General features: G+C 50.9%; 1 protein-coding gene across 3 annotated transcripts in view; it reads right to left on the minus strand.

Moving 5' to 3' along the window:
* Nucleotides 1–2105: 2105 nt before the first annotated feature.
* The window catches only part of PLXDC1 (plexin domain containing 1), a 62562-nt gene continuing 41713 nt past the window's right edge, over nucleotides 2106–22954 (minus strand). The window contains exons 8-15 of one of the 3 annotated variants that reach the window (XM_090291771.1): nucleotides 21500–21595; nucleotides 17327–17408; nucleotides 13973–14033; nucleotides 12850–12985; nucleotides 7297–7332; nucleotides 4547–4707; nucleotides 3248–3392; nucleotides 2106–2894 (exon numbers count right to left, since the gene is read on the minus strand). In XM_090291771.1, the coding sequence (XP_090147897.1) occupies nucleotides 3273–3392; nucleotides 4547–4707; nucleotides 7297–7332; nucleotides 12850–12985; nucleotides 13973–14033; nucleotides 17327–17408; nucleotides 21500–21595 (692 nt within the window). In that variant the 3' untranslated portion in view covers nucleotides 2106–2894; nucleotides 3248–3272. Of the gene's footprint in view, nucleotides 3393–4546; nucleotides 4708–7296; nucleotides 7333–12849; nucleotides 12986–13972; nucleotides 14034–17326; nucleotides 17409–21499; nucleotides 21596–22954 lie in introns of all 3 variants that reach the window. The other 2 variants (XM_090291770.1, XM_090291772.1) reach the window with 2 other exon arrangements.

Consider the following 22954-nt stretch of genomic DNA (forward strand, 5'->3'; position numbering starts at 1 on the left):
TAGCTCAACTGGTGGACACTCTGCTTTTCAAATAGTGTGGTTAGCTGGCAGCTTTTGCCATTGTCTTAATTTAACTAACCAAGCTACAGGCTGAGCACACTACAGGTTCACCCACTGTTTTTAGCCACGAAGTGCACATATGTGTATATACGTATATATGCCTAAAATATATATACACTCTGGGATACATTACAGAGGGAAGCTATGGTAAAGCACAAACATTAAAAAAATTGTTTGCGCCCTGGCTGATGTGGCTCAGTGGATTGAGCGCCAGCCTGCAAACCAAAGGGTAACTGGTTCGATTCCCAGTCAGGGCACATGCCTATATATTGGAAGAAAATGAATCGATAAAAACTCCTCCACATGGGAAAAAAAGTTGTTTGCATGGGTCCATCAATAACTTCTAGTAGTGACAAAAGGACATTTCAACTTTAGGATTCAGGTCGAGACCTGGGGAAGTGGCTTCTAGAGTCAGGAGTCTGCCTGATTATGGCAGGAGGGAGGTGGGCAGTCAGTCAAACTAGGAAACCCTGTCTGCCCCCTGGGGCATTCCTGGGTGCTGAGGTTGGTGGCTGAGCTCATATGCACTGTTGTTCTAGAAGCAGAAACCCTTGGGCCCTTACTCGACAAATCCACAAATCTAAGAGCTACTGATTAAAGAACAATGTCATTGTGCTCACAGCCTGATCCATGGTCCCCTCCACACTTGGCCTCTCCATTCCTTTTCTTATTCCCATGTTCTTGCTGGCTCTCTAAGAGCAGTATAAAACATAGCCTCCCTGGGACCTTCTGATTTCTGGGTACAACACGGCTCCTCAGAGCCCCATCTCACAGGGTTCAAACTTCCTGTCACAGTGATGAACTTTCATGGACCCTCCTCTCCTATCTCCTGGGGTGGGGGTCACCATGAGGATGCCCATGTGGAGAAGGTGCCTGCCAACCACCTGCTTTCCTCAGATGGTATATGCCTGTGGGGCAGAGGAGCCTGGAAGCCCACGAGCTCTCTGTGGTTGATCATGCACAGTACGCGAAGTGCTACTTTGCTTTCCTGGTCTGTCAGCCAGACTTGGAGCGTTGACCACAAGACCCTGATGTCTCCTTCGGGTCACTCTCCACAGCTACCCGGCTAACCTGCTCTAAGCCTCAGAGTAAAACTCCTGGGTCTAAGAAGCGCTAATCTGAAAGAGATCCTAGGGATAGCTGGGACCCAGCCTGAACTCTGGGAGTGCCTACTCTGTTTCTTGGGAACACCAGGCTACACATTTCGAGACATTCAGAGACTCTTCATGTTCAGAGGCCTCTCTCTTAATGACACATCTTTCATTCTTTTTGCTGATGGTAAACCAGGCTACCTGATGCCAGACAGCCTCAGTGCCCTCCCCTCTGTCATCCCAGGGGTTAGCCAGGCTTATTTGATCCAGCCACCCAGGCACCTGGCACTTTTTCTCTACCTGCAGGCCTTGGCGCAGCACGGCTGCTTTCTCCGATCTCCCTGTTCTTTCCATTCGGGAATCCAGCATGGCTGGCAGCATTCCCACTGGGAAGAGGCGTGCTGGGTTTGGGCATGGGACAAATGGCGCTGTGCACTGCATTTGGCCACAACAGAAACTGTCCCACTGGCCAATTAGACTCATAAAGTTCATAGATGCTTTGCTGGGCATGCAAGAGCGAAAGTCACCCTCCGCCGGCCAGGAGAGCTGGGAGCCCAGACCATTTCCTTGCCTGGCTTCACTTTTCTCCATAAGACAGCTCTTTTACAGAACTTTCTGTCCCTCAGGAGCTCGAAGAGAACCCTGTTCTCTCTGTGGCACGGTCTTCTTTCTTTCTCAAATTCTGACCCTCTCCATAGCTCTCCCTTGTCTGATTTATGAAGAATATATATATATGGCTGAGGTCAGGCATGTTTCCTGCGCTGTCATTCATGTCCTTACCAAGGATGAACCATGGGGTGCTGAGACCACCTGTCAAGTGTTTGACTGTGTGTGTCTGGTTATTTGTGGACTCCTGAAGTCCCCTCCCCCTCTCCCACCTCAGGAGGGCGGGTAGTTTAACTTCTTCCTTTGCAGTGTCCCCAATGACATGCATAAAAGGGTTGACTAAGTGGAGACTGTGATATTCCATTTATTTACTGCTGATACTTTTTACTTTGGAAGAGGGTGAGCTATAGATTTTCATTTTAACTGCTCTGCAGAAGCAGCCCTGACTCATCTCTGGGACAGAATGCCCTTCAAACCAGCTTAAGTTTGGGGGCCTAAAAGCTCTGCCCCCAAAACTTCCAGCAGAGCTGGGAGATGGGAGCCATTTTCCAGGTTTTACACAGCAAGTCCCTCCTTTTCGTGTAAGCGTCCTCTGTCCCAGTGGTTCCGGTGGCTTTGCTTCTCAGCACACTCCAACTGAAGTTCCCGCTGGTTATGTCTCCACAAACCACCCTGTATCTCTCTACTGGTGATCAAAATCCAGCTTGAAGGAGGAAAAACAGGAATCAGGAAAGCTCTACCTTTGGAGGTCCTTGCTGGCACTGACAGAGGAAAAGGCCAGTGAATACAATGGACACCAAACGTGCCACTGGACTAAAGAGCCCTTCATGGCTCGCCTGGCCAAGGCTGGGCCACAGCCGGGATAAACGGGCTGCACCCACACCCAACACAGAAGTACTGGTTCTCAGCAGAAAGGGCCAGTTGAGAGGGCAAAGCCTAAAGATGCAATGGTCCCCACAAGTCCTTTCCCCTCCTTTGGTTTTCCTCCATTCGTCAGTTTGACAAAAGGCTTAGAGCGGCTGTACCTGTGTTTGACAGATGGCCAGAACTCTTCCTCTAGACTTCTGGAGTCACTGAAGCAGGGGCTGAATGTGCCGAATCCATAGCCATGAGGACCAGCTCTGGAGTCTATGGACCCTGGAATGCAGTGGCCCCAGTCAAGAGCTCAGTTCTCTTGTGTCGTAGGCAGGGGTGTGAAGTGACCAGGAGCAGGGCATCTGGTCATCTCCAAGTGGGAGGGGGCCTCTGGGCCAGTTACTGAGTAGACCATTGAGAACCCCAGAAGGGGAGACCCCTTCCTTGAAAAACTCAGTGTGGTTGCTTTTCTGCCCCTGCTTCAATATTGGGGTGTGATGGCCACACTGTAGCTTTGCACCTCAGACCACTGTCCGATCTCCCAGCCAGGGTATGTTCAGAGGAAGCCAAGAAAAATCACTTCTCCGCTTTGTTTCGGTTTGTCTTGTTTGAGGTCACTGGGTCTTCTGTCCTACCTTTCCAAGGGACGACTTGGTGCTCTCAGAACTGCTCCGCCTCCACAAAGCCCTCCTTCTCATGGCCCGAGGGTTCAACCTCTGTGTAGGTGGAGTGGTTGGGGTGGTTGCGGAATCGCATGGCCGGCCAGTGGTGAGATCTCCGCTGCAGGGGCACAGACCACAGTCAGCAGGCATGACCTCACCCACTGGGAACCATCCCCCAGGGACAGTGCTGAGCACTGAGACTCTCTTTACAAGGGCACAGGGGGCCTACTGAGAGCTGGATGAAGTTCAGGGCCCCTCTCTCCAGAGGACTCCCTGCTGTGACCCCTCTACTGCTGGGAGACCTGCCGGGATGTGAGGGCCACAAGACATGAAGCTTTAGCAACATACAGAATGGAGCCCTGAGACAGTGGAAAGTCAGGAAGTAGGTGAGAGACGGAATGATCTGGAAGGCTCTGGAAAAGCCAAGATAACAGGTCCTACATCAGAATCAGCTGGGGAGCTTATGAAAATGCAGATTCTTTGGCCTGCCTCAGAACCCTGTTAGCATCCTTGTGGCTGGGGATAGATACCAGATAGGCTAAGGTTCAAAAATGACTGGTTAGGATTCACAAGAAACAGGGGTAGTGTAAACAAAGAGGAACCACCTGGGCCTCTGGGTAATGAGGTCACTGGGCTCATACACCCTATAAAGGAGACTGAGGAGAGCCAGTGAGAAGCTGAGAGCGGGGCTGGGACAGGAGCTGCCGAGCTCTGTGGCCCACAGGGAAGGGGGCTGGGCCTTACTGTCATGCTGCACCCTGGGCTGGTTCTTCCAAATTCTGAGACATGCAAAATGGTGGCATCCTCAGTGGAAGCTCCCAGAGGAAGCAACTCATTATTATTATGGTTTGTTGATTCTAATCTAAAAAACCCACACAGCAAAGAGGCAGAGACCTCAGTCCCATTATGGGTTTCAATAAATACCAGGGCTGGACTCTTGCCAAGAGAGACCATAGATCATTAGAGATTGGCTGCATGGCCACTACATGGCCATGTGACCACTTTTGGCCTTCTTTCTTTGCCCTGGGGCCTCATTCCACAAATGGGGGAGCAGAAAGGACAGGAGAGCAGGAGGGGTTCTGAGGGGCAGAACCCCAGGGGTGGGGGACTAAAAGGGCACTAGCCAGCGTGAGATGTGCCCGGATGGAGTCAATGAAGGCTCCTCGGGTGGGAACGGGAGCCCGGCATGTGGCAGGTGAGGGATGAGATCGGGAGAAGCAGGTACTGAGTGGCCAAGGAAACACTAATGCAGAAGCAGAGGGAGGAGCTGACCTCGATGAAGAAGAGCGCCGCATTGGAAGTGGGGTGGCCGCTGATGTAAATCCCCACCAGGATGATGGCCGCTACGAGGAGGACCGCCAGCACAATGCCCACAATGGTGCCCAGGTGCACTGGGGGGCCCTTGGTCTTGGGGGACAGGTTGTTCTGAAGGCCTGTGGAGACAGTGTTAGTGCAGGGCAGCTGCAGGGCAGCAGGGAAGGTGGGGCCATGAAGTCCTGGGTTCTGACAAAGTCCCAGAGATGAAAACTGTCAGAAACTTCAGTCTACTTATGAAAACAATGACAAGGTGGGGTTGGAGTGGGTGGAATCATGAGCATGGCATTAACATTCTTGGCATGGTTCAGGTGGTTTTTCAAAATCACTTGGAGTTGCTCTGGCCAGGTGGCTTGGTTGGTTGAAGCATCATCCCATACTCCAGGGTTATGGGTTCAATCCTGGCTTGAAGCACGTATCAACCAGTCAATACATAGGTGGGTGGAACAGCAAATTGATGTTTCTTTCTTTCTCTCTCCACCCCTTCCTCTCTCTCTCTCTTAAATCAATTTTTTAAAAATCACTTAAGAGTTGCCCAAATGTCGATCGAATAAGGTTTATAAAAGTTCTCTCTGATAACCCATGCCACATAAATACTTTGAAGGAATTCACAAAGGTTATGTGATGGTGAAGAGTTTGGGAGCTGGAATCTGGCTGCCTGGATTCAAATCTAGACTCTGCCACTTACTAGCTGCGTGACCCTGGGCAAATCATTTAACCTCTCTGTGTCTCAGTTACTGCTTATGTAGAACATGGGTAATAATAACTACCTGCTGGGGTTATTGTGAAGTTAAAATGAGATAATTCTTGTCAAGTACTGAGGACCATGGCTGGTATCTTGGACGACTCAATAAATGTCAGGTATTATGAGAGCAAAATGACCGTATTTTTACCTGTCATAGTCTATAACACCAGATTCTGACCTCCTGGAGGGCAGACAGTGTCTTACTCACCTCTATGTCCTCAGTGCTTAGAAAAAAAAAGGCCAACCTGTGATAGGAGCTCAATAAAAGAAACGAGCTAGGTCCTCTGCAGGCTAATAAACCAGCAGGCACTCTCTGAGAACATCCCAGCCACTTGAAATATATCCCAAGGAGAAAACTGAGTATTTCCATAGACTGTTAAGCTGGAAGCTCATCCAGTCCCACCCTTCCTGTGTGGCTGAGGTAATGGAAACACAGAGAGGTGAAGTTGATTTGTCCAAGGACACAGTCAGTGCCAGCCACTAAGAAGCCTAACTTCCTGATACCACTGAGCTAGCTATTTGCTTCTTCTCCCAACCCTAAAGGGATGTGGAGATAATAAAATAGAGACAGATAAGCAGGTAAGCAACAGGAATATCTAATCTTATTTACATGGTTAGTGGGTGGGATGGGAGTCAACAGAGGGTGGGGATTTCTTTTTTTAAGATTTTATTTATTTATTTTTAGAGAGAGGGGAAAGGAGGAAGAAAGAGAGGGAGAAATACATTGATCGGTTGCCTCTTGTACGCCCCCAACTGGAGACCTGGCCCGCAACCCAGGCATGTGGCCCACAACCCAGGCATGTGTCCTGACTGGGAATAAACTGCGACCTTTTTGTTCACATGCTGGCACTCAATCCACGGAGCCACACCAGCCAGGGCGGGGGTGGAGATTTTTAAAAGGATGCTGCATATGCATCCAAAATCATTGCCCTCCCCAATCCCTCTCCTCTGCAAGCAGAGGCAACCCTGGAGGTAAATTACCCTGGGCATTTCAGTGCTCGGTCTGTGCCTCTATGTGTCAACAGGTGGGAGGACTGAGGAGGACTGAGGTGACATGCCTCCAAGCTGGCCTCCCCTGACTGGCAATCAGCCAGCCAGCAGCCTGCAGTGACCCTGGTGATCTGATGGTAAGGGCTTGGGCCAATGAACACAGGGTACAGAGCCGGGAACGTGGCCCAGCTGCACCCCCCCCCCCTGCCTTGCACCCACACTCTGCAACACACATGCACAATCACACCTACTGCCCACAGAAGAGTAACAGTTTCATCTCTGTGCTCTATTGATAGCCTCTTCTCTCCTGCTGGAAGCCCAGACCTCCCAGGCCCTGGAGTGGGAAGCACTTCCGCCTCCCCTTTGCAGTGTTTGAAGCGGAGCCTGAGCCAGCTCTGCGCAAAAGGCAGGAAAGGTGGGGCTGCCCCATCTCATCAGAGACTGGCCTCCCAGGTAATCCTGGGGCAGGGGATCTCACCTTCTGGCACCCTATAAAAATTGTGGTGGACAACTTTTGCATACTCTCTGCCAACCCAGGTAGGGACTCAAAGGAAAGTTGATGTGGAGGAGCTGCCTCCACCCCTCGCTGTGAGGCCCAGGGGGACAAGAGGCCGAGGGCCACAGGCCTGGCACCACCGTGCCTGCCCTTGCACAGCCCTACTTCCTCTTCTCTCTCATTTTAGGGTGGTGGGTAGTCGTGAGCAGAGACAACGGGAGAAGAACAGCAGGAGGTCCCTGACTGAGATAGGAAGTATCTAGATATAGACACATGTTTCTTCAATCTAGGGGACTTGTGCCCAGAAGCCCCTGCCTTCCCACCCAGCAGGAGGTCTAGGACGCTCAGGCTGCTGTTGTTGCCCCCTGCCCCCCTCAGAACGAAAGCAAAGAGGCCAGGTGACTGCTGCACCCTCTTCTGGGGTGGGCCCAAGAGGCAGTGGGTCTGGCGAAGAGGGGCAGGCAGTTCTGTACTTACCGTCTCCTCCTGCATAGGGATTCAACTTGGTGTCATCTTCAAAAGGAAAGGAAAGAAGATGGAATATTAGTGGAACCATTGTGGCCTTTGTCACTTTAGGTCTGGATAAGACTTTAGGGAGGTTCAGTTCAAACCTTTGTTGGAGGCAAGGACACTGAAGCACAGAGAGGGGAACTGACTTGCTCAAAGGTCACACAGCCGTGTAATGGTAGAAGGCCATGAACAAGCCAACTTTTCCTAGTCTCGTGTCCATTCATTTAACAAATACTTATTGTCAGTTGTGAACTGAGCACTGGCAGTAGGCACTGCCTTTGCCAGCAGGGAGTTAACAGGTGGGATGGATGGACGGACAATTAAAATCCAGCCTAACGGGGCTCTGACTGGGGGCCTCACCAAAGGGAGACAAGAAGGAGGGGTGAGTTATGGGGCTGAGAAAAGGGGTCTAGATGGAGGAAGGAGCATGGGCAAAGGTCCAGAGTCAGCAAGGACTTGGCTAGTTGAGAAATAAAAAGCAGTTCAGTTCTGGATGCTGTGGCTCAGTGGATTGAGTACCAACCTGTGAACCAAAGGGTCACTGGTTTGATTCCCAGTCAGGGCACATGCCTGGGTTGCAAGTCAGGTCACCAGTTGGCAGGTGTATGAGAAGTAACCACACAGTGATGTTTCTCTCCCTGTCTTTCTCTCTCCCTTCCCCTCTCTCTAAAAATAAATAAGTAAATAAAATCTTAAAAAAAAAAAAAGTTCCATGTAGTTGGAGGTGGAGAGGATGGGAGCAGGGGATGTCAAGAGTGAGGCTGGGGGTGGGGGCACAGATGTCTGAAAACCAAGCTGAGGACCTTTCACCTTCTCCTAAGGGGCAGCGAGAAGCTGAGGAAGGATATGAGGAGAGGTGAGTAGGTCACAAGATCAGGTTTGCCTGGAAACCTCCCGTAGGGTAAGAGGCAGAGAACAGATTTCCACACTAACACACGCTCTCCAGTTCAAAGTGTGTGTCCTGTGGCTTCCTAAATAAGTTCCAATGATTGACCCTTCCTGCAGTTCTTCCCTGCTGTCATGTGGGGAAAGGAAGGCAAGAGTCCCATGTTGGCAGCATGCTCTAGATGACAGCAGGTGACTGCTTTAAACACTGAAATTGAACAAATGGAACCAGTCCACAATGTAGGGCTGCCAGCATGCCTCTTGTTCCTCTTCCCCCTCCAGCGCCTCCACCGTCTCTGTCATTTTAAAGGCTTTGCTGGCTCCCCCCTGTTCACAGGTGCTCAAGGCCCTTGCAGTCTGCCCCGAGTGTTCTTTCCTTATGTCACGCACCACACAACTCAAGCCTGCCGCAGTGGTTGGAACAGGCTGCCCAAGGCTCTCTGACACCCTTGGCTCACGTGTCTCTGAGCGGCTGCATGTCCTGTTCCTCCCGCAGGGCTTGCCCTTCCTCCCGTTCACTCTCCCTCTTTCAGAAGACCCAGCCCTGAACTGCCCTCCGCAGGAGGGGTTAGGGCTGGGATTAGGGTGAGGTGAGTGAAGCAGGGTCTGGTCCTGTCTTGACCTATACTTTTGATATTTTGTTCATTATGGAATTTTTGGCATCCATTTCGGTTTTTACAAATATTGCATTAAAGTATTATTTATCCTGATTATGGCTTTTGGGGATAGCAGGGGTGTCACCTGAAGTTTTTTACCTGCATTCAGTGGCTCACTCACCTCACCCTAGTCCTGGCCCTGTCACTTCCCGGAAGACACATGGGTGTCCTCCTCGGTGTCCCATTGCATTTGGTACCTATTTCTGTCGCATCTCAGGTCCCTAGACTGTGACCTCCTCAACACCCAGCCCAGTTACACTCCAGGGTTGCACATAACATCCCTATTCATTTTCAGTAAGTTTTGAAATATCAAAAACAAAATATCATATTAGATAATGGAAGGCTAGACCATAAGAATATTTAAAAGTGATTCTCTATGAGGGAAAGAGGAGAGAAAACTAAAAACTGAACTTTTAAAAATACACTTGCTTTTGTAGACTTGACTTTAGATCTATGTAAATCATCATTTAACTATTACATAATTATAAAGAAATCAAAATTTAAAAGCACCCCTAAAAACTGAAAGCAACAAACAAACAAACAAACCACCCCCAGCAAGTTATAGACATGACAGAAATCTAGATTTTCTTCAGGATTTTCCATAAACAAGGTATTTAAACATACCTCTGACTCTATTTTGTTACAACAAGTTGAAAATAATGAATTGGTTAATCAAAACTGACCAGAGTAACCCTAACCATCACTGGGAAAATTAACTTAATTTGAACCAACTTGTTTCAAATCTAGAGCATTGAAAATCCATTGTGGCCCAGTCCACACCTACCCCTGGCAGATGAAAGGACATGGTGCCACCTACAGTGACTAAAGGTGACCACGCTGAGACCACGACAGCTTTTCTCCCATTTACCAAGGGCTGGTTCCCAGCTTCCATCTTGTTGGGGTCCATGGAATACAAATAGATTCCCTAACTAATGGATTGTGGTAGAGTCCCATGAAAACTCACAGAGGGAAGAAATGCGTGTGATGTTTATTGAACGGGTGGTCGCTTTTCTGTAGTTAGCTGTCACCTCCTGCTGCTGTCAACGTGTTCTGTTCAGCTGCTCATCGGATGAGCCCTTTTATTGCAGCTTTTCCGGGTGAGGGCCTGTCTGTCCTTGTGATAAATGCATGGGCTTTGTGGCAGCTGGCTGCCACTCAGGGGTTATTCTGACTCACACCTAGCCACACACCTTCCAGCAGCTTGAGCCCACTGGCTCAGTCCTGCACCGGCAGTCCCTCTGGCTGAAGTGCTGTATCCCGTTTGCTCACAACATCTCCCTGTACCCTGAGGTGGACTCTCCCTCGCCTGCCTCCACAAGGCTCCATGAGTAGGTTGTAACCACACAGGCAAGAGGGTGACTGAAACCTCTCCTGCCAAGATGTCCTGAGAATCGGGTGTGCAGAAAGTCATCATCAAAATGTTTTCTCTTACAGATTTAACTTGATCATCTCTGCTGCCTCCTCCAGGACTGGAATGACAGGAAGCCACAATCATCCTCACTCTAATTAATGTTTTCTTTGGGGGACTGTTACACAGCACACAGAAGTGAGACACATTCCTGGCTGGCAGGAGATACACACATAATCAAACTGGCCAAAAGAACGCACTGCCTCTGTGTGGGGACAGCCCACCATGGCAGGAGCTGAACAATTCAAGTCAGACTTGAATCCAGTCCCCAGATGTGTGCTGGGCTCTCCACAGCCACTGCAGCCACCTTTGGCCTGTGACGCAGGGTGGCTCACCTGAAGATCTGGTAAATCCCTAAGCATTGAGCTCTGAGGATGTTCTCAATAAACACATAAGGTTAACTCAGGGGTGACTGGCCAGGGGGTTCTTTTAACTGGAATTTCCTTTAATTGGAAGGTCACCTGGACTTGATTATTAACTCCCTGAGGGCAAGATCTCCTCCTGCTCTTTTTCATTCAATTTATTCAGTGCCCCCTAGCACCAGCAGGAGCTCTGCCCTCACTCCCATGGGGCCTTAACCCCCTACTTGCTATTCCTGGTCAATTCTGGAGTAATGGGAGACAATGAATCTACCTTGCTTGTTTGGCCTTCATAGTTTTTCCCTGTTCCCTGAGTCCATGAAGACCTTTTACTATTTCTTGCAGCAGTGAGAAAAGCAGTGAGATTGAGGGGCAAAAATGGCTGCCTTCGGAGCCAGATGAGACCTGATTCCATCTCTTCTGGGCTGTGTGACCCTGGGCAAGTCATTAACCTCTCTGAGCCTTAGTGTCTCCTCTACAAAATGTGGATAAAAGAGTATCAACAAGCAGGACCATTAGGAAGACTATTAATGAGTGCACAACATTAGCACCCTACCTGGCACTCAGTCAGTCCCCCCGCCAAGTGTTAGCTCTTCATTTGTTCGCTTTCCTCTGACTATCCTCTGGGTTGCTGCTCTAGTTCTCTGGTTCTCTAGGCTGCATTAGAAATGCAAAGGCTCCACCACTTATGTCCTTCATGTGACCCTGAGTAACCTTTGTTACCCCTCTGAGCCCATTTCTGTATCTACAAAATGGGACTGTGGCTGAATAATGCTTTAAAATAGTAACTTCTTTCTTTGCTCCTTTCCTCCTTTCCACTTGCCTCTTTCAAGCAGGTGTCCAGCTCAGGGGAGGTGGTAAGAGCCCACAAGTCTCTCAGTCTTAGCCTAAAGGCAAGGAGCTAAAAGCTAGATTTGATGTATTGAAAATGGATAAGAGAGGGATTTCTTATACACAGCCAGAGTCCTGGAGGGGCCTACACAGGCTCTGGAGACAGTGTAGGTGCCTCCGGGTGGATGGACCTCTGGCGAGATCCACAGCTCCATCCACCCCAGGCCTTAGGAGGGCAGAGAAGCCTCTGGGGACAGCCAGGCCTCAAGAGGCAGGGAGAGATCAGCAGCAATCAAGATGCACACAGCTGCCCTACTCAGACCCTCTGCCTCACAAGGTGGAAGGGACAGGGAGCCCAGCCCCAGAAGTTCTTAATTATTTACTTATTTATTTTTTATTGTTGTTCTATTACAGTTGTCCCATTTTTCCCCAAGCCAAGAAACTTCTGAGGTGGGACTCTCTGCCCTCCAGCTGAATAAGTGCTGAGAGAAGAGAATTATAGAAAAACGAGGCAATCTTTCTGCTACCTCTGAGTGTATAGACTGCATCTATTTCTTCTACTGGGATGATAAGACCTCACAGGTTCTGTGAGGATTGCTAGGAAGATTAACTCGTCGTCGTCGGCAGCCGTCCGTCTCGAGAGACGATGGTGTAGCTTCTTAAGAGTCTATCTGCACCGCCGAGAATGGTTGTGCAGTCCGACTCGGGAGTGACACGGTATCTGTCTCCTCCCGTGTTGAATCGACATCTTGTGATGACGCTGGAGTGTCCTCTCCAGTGGAGCTGAAGCTACAGAGTCTGGGCAGGGTGATATGGAGGGTCTGCTGTTGCCCATGCAGCAGACCCCCCCTCTCTTCGCAGCTGAAGGATCCAAGGGAAAGACGGAGTCAATACAGCTTGGCTTCAGGTGCGCCGCAGGAGTTGCCGGTGTTGACTACAACGTCAAACCGCCTTAGGGACTCCGGCTCCGGATTTTCTGTCGGGGTTTACTCCCTTAGCCTTTCCCCTGAAGAGGTATGCCGCAAGGCAGCAGAGGTTTTTTGGAGTCAGAGTTTTCCTTCTCTGAGGAAGATTAACTGAGATATTATATAAAACACCTGGCCCTGGCTGGACATGCCTTTTTCTCCTCACCATAGGGAACTTCTTCCCACTGCCCCGACGTGGGCCAGCACAGCGGCTAGAGCCTGGATGTGGGGTCCACTTGCTCTAAACTAGGCTCTGCTTCTCACCAGCAAGTGAACCCAGTTCTCTGAGCCTTGGGCCTCTCATCGGTGAAAGGACAGGGCAACTCTTCTTCCCTGAGATGATCCCTGTCAGAGGTGGTGATGCTCCAGGCCAGTAGCCTTGCCCATGGCTTCTCTCCCTTCCTCCCTGCTGCTACCTTCTGTGGTGAGGCTGTCCAAGAGGAAGGAGGAGGAAGTGGTGCTGAGGTCTCCATCAGAGGGGCTGGAGGAACTGTCAGGGGAAGATGAGTAGTGGTCCTCGTCCTGGAAGTCCTCACACGTCCGGCCCTCTGCCTATAAGACAGACCCAGAGCTGCCCTGGTCAGAGACCCCGCCAACGGGCATGTCACCCAGGTGAGGATGGCAGGGACACTTTCAACCCTCGGCGGCCAGAAACTTTAAGATTCCGGTGCATGGTTCAAGCATGGGGATCTACCTGAAGCTGTGCCTTGAATACCTTTAAGCCTTCCACTTGATCCTGAAAGCATCTCATCTTACAGGGCAATTGACGTGTCTACTGCTTTAAATCCTTACTCAAGTAAGGAGCAGAGATGCTAATTTTAAATAAATACAGCAAATCTGTACATTCACCAACAGCCAATGTCAGAAGTGAGCTGCTGGGCAAGATTCTTTCAAGGCCAGAAAAAGACAGCTCATCCAGCCTTACTAATAAAACATGGGGATGGGTGCCCGGGAGTAGGGTCTGGGGGTTTACGTTTAAATCTGGGGCCCGGCACCTTCTCAAGCTTACCAACTGTGAGATGCAGGCCTCGCTGAGCCTCAGTTCCCCACTCCTATCAGTGGGGGCACCAGCACCTAGCTCCTGGGGCCATGTCAGGGTTAAATCAGAGCAAGTGTAGGGCAGCATGCAATGATGTGCACTGGAACTGCCAGAGAGGTGGAGAGAGGAAGGGAGGGGAAAGGACACATGGGTGACACGTATGTCAATATGAGGTGTGACAACAGGACGCTCCCCACCCAGGATCAAAGTGTGGGGCATTCTGGAAAATGTCAGTAGTGAGAAGAAACCTGTATGGGATTCTAAACTGGAGGAGCCTGGAACAACCCTCCTTACTTCCAGATGACTGCCACCCTCAAAAGCCCGAAGGCTGGAGTTGCAATCCCTTCACAAATGTCACCAGGGGCATAGCCTCCCAGGGGATCTGAGTCCCAGGTGGAGGGGACAATTTCACCAAGAGCCAAAAACACCCTGAGAAAAGCTACCAGGCAAGGGACCTGCCGATAGCTGGTTTCCCACAACCTGGCTCACAAGCCTCTCACCTCCTGGGCACAGCCATAGGACAGCCACTCCTGGCGGTAGCGGTCAAAGCCACTGGAGCATCTGCAGGGGGAACCAAGGTCAGAGGTGTGTGTGTGTGGAGGGGAGAGTGATAGAGAAGCCCTCCTCTTCCCTTCCCCCATGCAGCAACAGCTCTCCCATGATAGTGAGGAGGGGGCTAGCCTCCCAGGGCTCAGGTGGTCAAGCTCCCCAAGACCATGGGCAGGCGCCCTCAGCACCAGGAAGCTGTGGAATCAGGAGTCCTACCCTCTTGCCCCATCTAGTCCTTTTCCAGAAGGAGGGGAAGGTGTTTGTGAAATCCATACCTTTTTTCTGACCCAGCTCCCAAGGATGAAGGCTTCACCTGCCCAGATGTGTGTGTAGAAGGCTAGACAGACTACATGACCTCTCATGACCTTTCAGGCCCCCTTGACTCGGGGCTGCCCTGAAATTGCTAAAAATCCTGGGAATTCACATACACGGTCTCATCTGGGGAAAACTTGTTCATTCACCGAGACCGCTTTTTTGTGGAAGGGCCTGAACTGGCAAGGAGAGGCTGGGCAAAGGTGGACATCAGCAGGTTTAGCCAACACCCACTGCGTGATCACAGAAGGGCAGAAGTGAGGGTCCTGCCACAGGCTGGGAGGGATTAAAAATGGGCTGACCAGCATTCCCTGGGACTTTGTGCAGCTCAGCGGGGCTGGAAAACACCGAGCACTTCCCCAGGGAAGGGGTGGGGGCATGAGGAGGAACCAGAGAATGTTCTCCACGGCATCGTGATCAAATTTCCGATCTTCACTCTCTGGTGCCAGAGGAATCCATCAAGCCCTGCTCAAGTGCAGGGACATCTGCATGGGAAAAATAATATCACGCGCCACCAGCACTGAGGAAGAATTCATGTCTAGTTAACTTGAGTTAACTTTCTGGACCAGCAGCTGCCTGCGCATCTGCCCGAGACCTGGTAAGGCTGAGGGCTGAGGCTTTCCAGGGACTGGCAGCCTTTCCCTCTGAAGATGCTCCAACCTGCTACTCCTGCAGCAGAGCCAACCAGACTGCTCTCCTCAGCTCTCTGTGTCCGTTGCTGTGGGGGCTGGAGGACGGGGTCTCTACTGGGGGATGGGAATTAAAGTTTCTTTTAGGCCACAGTGATTCTTTCAAGGACTGAGGCTTCGATATAGGTCTAAGAGCATCTCATTCTAAGCCCCGAGCCAACCAACCCAGATCCAGAGAAGAAATGGCCATTTATGGAGTGCCTCCTGAATGCCAGGAGCTGCCCCAGCCACACGCTGCTCCTGCACCATCTCACGGGACCCTCACAATGGCACGGAAGGCAAGGATTATGCCCCTCATTTCCTGAGCCAAATCCTGGAGTTAAGGTCATCCTTAAACTCTGGAGTGGGGGCAATGTGGGATGACAGAAAAACATGTGCCATGGTAAGTGAAATTGCCTAAATCAGAGCCAGCCCCAGGGCAGGGAGGGGAAGCCCTGGGAGGCTGCAGAGGGCAGAGCCGGTGGAGGGGAAAGGGTTAGCCAAGAGCCCAGCAGCTGTTGGTGGGAGAGGGCATGCTGGCCTGCTCTAATGCACCAACCCTGCCCTCTGACAGTTTAGAGACCTGGATTCAGCTCTTAGTAGGAGCTGAGGCTTCAGAGAGCTGGCAAAGAGGGAACCATGCTGGGGTGAGCTCAGGCCCATGGGCATCTGAGAACCGGAGGTTTCCAGAATTACATCAGCCTTGCAAACTCTGACGAAGCTCCTCTGTCCTGGAGCTGACATTACCACAGCAAAGGCGGTGCCCACACCTGAGGCCCTGCCCTCCCCGAACCTGACCAGCCCTCATTAGACTGGCACGGTTTCCGGGACTGAGTATATGCATTAAGTGGGGCTGCGTCAACGCGAGGGTTTGCTTTCATCTGACCCATTTTACTGTTTTCATGGCTCAGCTGTTGCTGGATGCTGAGTCATGTGGTGACAGCCTGCCCAGGGGTTCCGGGGCTCATCTGAGGTCATCTGGATTAGCTCTCCATGCTGAGATGGTAGCTCTTGAACTTGAAAGTGTACAAGATGGACCACGCTGCAAGCCTTCACTCCCAAAAAAACCAACCTGAGGTCTACCCTGTGTATATTCTCTTGGAAGCTCTGTGCCTTTCATGTGAAGGGCTCTGAACACTTTGCAAAAACACCATTTGGTTTTTAAGGAGTTAAAATAAGTGTGTTTCTCACCCATGTTTCTCTCAACCACATAACTCCAGCCCATTTTACAGGGAAAACAAACTGAATGAATAAGAGCTGTGGGAGGAACACCTGAGGGTCCTGATGAGACCCTCTTTCTCCTCCCAGCTGGGAACTGTGTCCCGTGTGCTAGTCAGGCTGCCAGTAAAGGCAATGCCTTCTATTTCAATGCCAGGATATTGGGAAGGAGCAAAGGAAACACTGACAGATGTGTGACAGCTGCATGGAACTCAGGGACACCATAATTTCTAATTTTTAAGATTGCCTTAAAGGCTCTTGGAGGTCACAGAGCATCACACTCTCCTGGGAGATCTAGTCCCCAGAGAAATTATTCTTTTCTTCCCTCTGCCATTTACTTATCGTGGCCAGGAGAACAGGGCTCAACTTCTGAGTCTCATCTGTAAGGAAATGATTTCAGAACAAGGAGTGGAAGATGAGCTGGATTTAAGAACTTTATCCCTGAACCTGCATTTCATCCAGAATTTTCTCTGCTTCTAAAACCAAGTAAACACAGCTTTGTTTGCCCCAACTTCCCATAGATGCCTGACATTTCCACACCCCTGGTTTTGAGGAAACCCTGTTTTGCAGCCTGAGAAATATCTTGAGGTGGTGTTTTGGGGCCATGGGGCTCTCACCCAACAGCAATGGGTCTTTGGGTCATTCCCAGTCACTGAGCAGGCAGATGTCACGCTTGCGAGCAGATACAGCACTGTGTTGAAATGCAGGATTCTGGGCTTCTCTCCCAGCGATCCTGATACAGGGGCCTGGGGCACGTCCCAGGAATCTGTGAGCCTTGGCTGATTCTGGAATGCTAGCAAACTCTGGACCTCTCCGAGAAGCCCTGCCCTAGGGTGAACTAACCCTTTCCAGCGGGTGCAAGGAGGGAGCTGCAGTACCTGGAATCTCTAGGAGCCTAATGTCACAGGGGCCCTGCCACACAGTCACCTTGATTGGCCACAAGCCTCAGGAGGTAACTCACTTCTGTGACCTCCTTCTCCTAAGGGTCAGAGCGAACTGGCCCGAGGTACCTTCATCTTGGCAAGGAGGCCTGAGGCAAGGAGCAGGGCCTCTGCCCCTCCTCCACAGTTTGCCTGAGGGAACCAGGGGGTCAGTCTGGGCACAAACCTCTGGAGGACATGGCACCAACTGCAGTTGAAGGTCAGGTCCGAGGACATGCAGGCATCGCAGCTCCGATGCTGCAGGCAGGCTGCAAGAGAGAAGCAGTGGCCCCTTAACATCTGGCCCTCCATGGGCCTCCAAAAGGTGCCACTTTCCTGAATGCTGAGTCCTTACTGGACTATGCAGTCTCTGACTAGCAGGGACCCTAGAGGTCACTAATACCACCCTCACTTGAGTCCAGCCCTGATTCCTCCGTCTCCCCCCACCCCTTCCTACTTTCTGTCTCCTGGGGGGTTCAGATCCTGAGATGATGCTGGGGATTCAGCAGTAAGACCTGGTCCCTGCCTCCTTGGGCCTTCTTGTGGTCATATGGGGAGACAGACACTAAACAGATAATCAAACAAAGATAACCACATGGTTATTATTTTGATGAGGTTTACGAAGGAGAATTACAGGGTACTATAAGCATGTACAAAGGGATCTCGCCAAGTCTGGGAAGTTATACTCCGGGCCATTGCCTACTATTAGCGGGTTGAAAGGAACTCTTTTAAAATTGAGATATATTTAACACATATTGAAGAAGTTCAAGGTGTACAACATATTGATTTGATAAGAGTTATATTGTGATATGATTGCTATTGCAGCTAACACCTCTACTATGTCACATAATTATCATTTTTTCATGTGGTGGGAACAATTAAAATCTAGTCTCTTAGCAAGTTTAATGTTTATAATACATTTTTGTGTCTATAATCACTGAAAACGATTTCTTAAGATATCCTGGTTTGACCCCCAGGCAGAGCACACATTCCCCACCCCTGACATTCGGTCCATGTGAAGGGGTGGTCTCGGGGTCCTGCTCCTGGCCTCTCTCCACTTCCTCACTCTCCTCCTCCCAGGAAAGTCCGAGTGTCCCATTGTGAGAGTAAACCAGACATATAATTCCATTATTTCTTTGTCCTCTCTGGCAAGGGGGCTACCCCAGGGGGCGTGTGGGCATCCCTGCACATTCAGGCTTAAATCTTACTTGGGAAGTTACGTAACCCCTTGGTGCCTCCATACCTCATTTATACAGGAGGGATCACGCTGCTATCTGCTTGGCAGGTCTGCTGAGAGGATGACATGAGATAATACCTAGAGAGGGTTTAGAATAGTGCCGGCCACGTGGTGAGCCCAGTGAATGCTACGTGTTATTGACTGTGGTCTTATTCATTCCTCTCAACATTCCTATCAGGTATTCATTCACTCATCCGCCCATCCATTCATTCTTTCAATAAATATTGGCTGAGCACCTGATGGGCCAGGCACTGTCTTGGGTGCTGGAGACACATCAGTGAACAGGAAAAGACGGAAGCACTGCCCGCACGGAGCCTGCAGTCTCGTGGAGGAGACGGCTAAGGCATACACAGACAGACAAATCTACACTAGGTTTCTAGTGTGGAGAAGGGCTGTGAAAAAAATAGAGCAGAACAGGGAGGCCACACGACTGTGGGGATGTGTTCTCTTCAGGAGGCTGGGGAAGGCCTCTGGGAGAGGAGTCTGGGGCAGAGACAGAGAGAGGCGAAGGAGCGAGCCGGCAGAGCTCCTAGGGGCAAAGTCTAATCAGAAGGGCGCCTATGCAGAGGCCTGGGAGGAACATGCCCCAGGCATGTTCTCAAGAGCAGCCAGAACACTAACAGGCTGGGCAGAGTGGAGAGGCGAGACCCTGTAGGCAGCGTATAGTCAGTAGAGAGCAAAGAAGTTAGTGGCAGCAGACTGCTAGGGGGTGGGTGGACCCCTTCTGGCACCTGCCACGGAAAAAGAGCAGAGAGGGCCAGGGGAGCACAAGGTACAGGGGCTGGATTTTAAGAGTGGTTCACTTGCGATTGAACGCCACCCACTTAAAGTGAACCAGAATGACCTCTGAGTGGCAGCCAGCTGCCACAAAGCCGATGCATTTATCACAAGGACAGACAGGCCCTCACCCGGAAAAGCTGCAATAAAAGGGCTCGTCTGATGAGCAGCTGAACAGAACACATTGACAGCATCAAGAGGTGACAGCTAACTACAGAAAAGCGACCACCCGTTCAATAAACACCACACGCATTTCTTCCCTCTGTGAGTTTTCATGGGACTCTACCACAATCCATTAGTTAGGGAATCTATTTGTATTCCATGGACCCCAACAAGATAGGAGCTGGGAACCAGCCCTTGGTGAGTGGGAGAAAAGCTGTCGTGGTCTCAGCGTGGTCACCTTTAGATGCTTTGTGGGAGGGACTGACTGTAGGCACCATGTGCTTTTGTCTGCCAGGTCTTTGCAGGTCTGACAGGGTGGATGGAAGGCAATGGGCTGGAAATGAGCAGAAAGTGGCCTGGCCTGAGAATGAGAGCTCCGGCTGTTTTGTTCCCTTATGTATCCAGAGGGCCTAGAACAGTGCCCAGCATGTGGGAGATGATTAACATGTTTACTGAATTGCTATATAGATGCTTTTTTATCCTCATCATACAGAAGCAGGAAATGAGGTTTGGAGAATCACTGAGCTAAGAGGGGTAGGTCTGGATGTGGACCAAGGCTATCTGAGCAGAGGACCTGAGTTCTTAGCCTCTGTGGGGTCCTTCTGCCCCAGCACCCACTCTCACCCCACACTACCTTCTCATGAGCCTCTTCTAGAAGAGGGACCAGCCACAGAGTACAATGGCTTGGAGATAGCCCATCCACACCTTTGGAATAACCTTGGACAAGACCTCTCCCACTCAAAGGTAAGGGAGAGAGCCTGGGCTGGGGGACGCAGTTTTATGAGGACAAAACTAACTGGCGTCCGAGAGCCTCCAATCAGAGCCTTGGTAGAACTGCCCCCACCCCCAACAGCTGCACCCGTCTGAGAGCCCTGGCCTGGCCATTCCCAGTGACTCTGGAGGCCCCTAAATGGCTCTAGTTAAACTGAAATCAAACCCTGGGAGCCTCATGGGGTGTTCATAAAACCCACTGACCTTTATTTCTCATCTGCATTTTAGATGTCCTGCGTGCTATTAAATGCTCACAAAATTCACTGGAGGGGTGGAAAGTGGCTTACATGTACAAACAGTGTCCCAGAAACTCATTCCCAGGACATTTAGCTTCTTCCGCCTGGGGAAGTCAGCCCTGTCCTTGGATGTCCTTGCTCATAAATGAAGTTTTATTCAAGTCCTAGGATCCGAGGTTTGCTCTCACCAGTTCTTAAGAAACCATGGGTTCTTAGGCCCCGGGCCTTTCTTGCCTAGAGGGAAGGTGACTGAGTGGGGGTCGGGCTGAGATCTGCAAGGTGTCCCAACCTTGTGACCACATGGTGTCTGGGTCCCTCCTCTATTCCAGGGGAGGACACATGCTGAGCCCAGACTAAGACATGTGGCTTAACATTCGAGAACCTTCCTTTGCCTTTTTTCCCACTCCCTACTCCCAGATCCTCCAGGGAAGAGGAAAGGGGGTGGGGCAGGGGAAGCCAACAAGAAATGTCCCAGAGGGCAGGGAAAAGGCCATGGCTTCAGAAGCTGGGAGGTACTGTGAGACAGAAGATGAAATTAAAACCCCCTTTAAAAAAATACAAGAATTGGAGTGAAGTCCTCCTTTCCCTCAGTCTCCCCAGCTACTCCGACCAGATCCTAAAGAGCACCCGACCCTGACCCTGCGGGGTCCACAGCAGCAATGAGGGCCTTGGCCATGGTGTGCCTTCAACTGTAGGTGAGTGGGGTACAGAGTGAGGAGAGGCCCAGGGCCCGGGGTTCCTGGAGAGCTGCTGGCTAAACCCTTTTATGGCCTCCTGCCCAAGGGCTCCAGCATCACCCTCCTGGAAGGAAAACACAATGATAAACTGTGGATCGGTTCAGCGCCTGGATTATTTTTCCTGGGGCTCAGTCTAAGTTCTCAGAGGTACATCTTGCCTGGGTTCCAATTATGTGCTAATAACAATAGCTGTCATCTGTCAAGCACAAACCATACCCCAGCCCTAAGGAGTGTCAGTTAGTGTCAGAGCTGGGAGGGAGGTGGTGTTAGGCCCAGGTGACGAATGAGGAATGAAGGCACAGATGTCAGGTGGCCACACCCCCGCAGGGGCCAGTGCTGGGCCTGGGAACGGCGTTCAGTCTGTTTGACTCCAAGGCTCTTTCTAGGACACTACTGTCCTAGACCGCCTTCCCTTGTCGGTGGGAACCACCCCTACTTACTTGGCAAGGGGGTGAACTCCACGGCCGACCTGCTGGTGACCTTGCTGGGGTCCAGCTCCACACGGTGGTATTCAAAGATGGCCCTTCGCCGAGATTCTGAAACAGAGGCAGAGCCTGTTGTCAGGAACATCTCCTGGGCACAGGGCTTCCGGGACTGTACCAGGAGCCTGATGGTGGGCGAGAGATTGTAGTGAGTGGAACAGAGGGCAAGAAGTAAACCCATCAACCTGGGATAATGAGGCTGATGCTAAAAGGAGACAGAAGGACAGGAGTTGACCTTGGGAGAGCTTTGTGTTATGAGCAGGTTTAATTACTCACTGCAGAGGCCTGGCTGCTCCTGGGGTCAGGACATAGGCGATCCCACGCTCCTGCACGTCTCTGTGACTATGCAGCTGCTGCTCCCATGACCCATAATGCATTTCCACCCCTTCTCTCCCTGTCAAGCTCACCCTTCTACCCCTGGCCGCTTCCTCTGACAACCTCCCTTGACCATGTCCTCCTCTTCCCCACTCAGGCCGGGTGCCCTCCTCCCACTGCACTCACCACCTTGTGTGGTCATTAGATTTTACTTGGAGGGTGGGGGCATTAGACTGTGAACATCTGGTTCTGAACCTGACCCAGAGGGAGCACTCTGCACATGTCTGTGGATGGACAGGCTGACCTTGGAGAACCTCTTCCCTCCTGGACAGAGGCCAGAGTGAGGTTCAGGGCCTGGAGCCAGGCTTATGTCCCTCCTCAGGCCCTGCAGAAACTTCGTACAGGACCTCAGAGTCAAGAACCCAAGTTGTGATTTGAGTTCTGGTCCTGATTCACTGGACAACCTTACGGCCTCAGTTTCTTGTCTGTGAAGTGGAAAGATAAAAACACCTACTACAACGCCCTTTGGAGGAAAAACCTGGAATTGTAGATGAAAAGACTTTTCCTAAAATGGCAATCTGAGATGCTCTGATATTTCCCATAATGCCCCTATTCTCACCCAAGAAGCATGACTTGGGGTTGGTTTCCTTTTGTTCTGAAGAGCAGGCAGCCAGCCACTGAGCTTTGTGAATGAGTTTGAGTTTCTTATGAGGGGAAAGGGTCACTGACTGTTTGGTCAGCCCAGCACCCCTTCTTCTTCTGAACTGCTTTCTTAATTTCCTTTGGGGAGATTGCCCCCAGCCCCTTCCTCCATGACCCTGCCTCCCTGGCCACACACTGATTGGTCCAGGGCTGAGCATCTGATGGAAGCTGGACCAATCAGAGCCCTTCCCCGGGACTTTTCAACTATAACCAATAGGCTTTTTGCTCTCTAGTAATGAAGCTAAGCTAAGCAAGGCCAGAGAATGAGGAAGTACTGGTGGTCTATGGAGACCCAGGTCCTGCCCTGGTCCCTGTATTACCAGTTGTCAGCTCCCCTTTCGCTCTATGGGCTACTTTAGTATCCCCAATGTAGCCTTTTTTCCACATAACCTAGTT

Source organism: Furipterus horrens, unplaced genomic scaffold (assembly GCF_987537825.1).
Source record: "Furipterus horrens unplaced genomic scaffold, mFurHor1.1.pri manual_scaffold_11, whole genome shotgun sequence".
NCBI classification, from domain to species: domain Eukaryota; kingdom Metazoa; phylum Chordata; class Mammalia; order Chiroptera; family Furipteridae; genus Furipterus; species Furipterus horrens.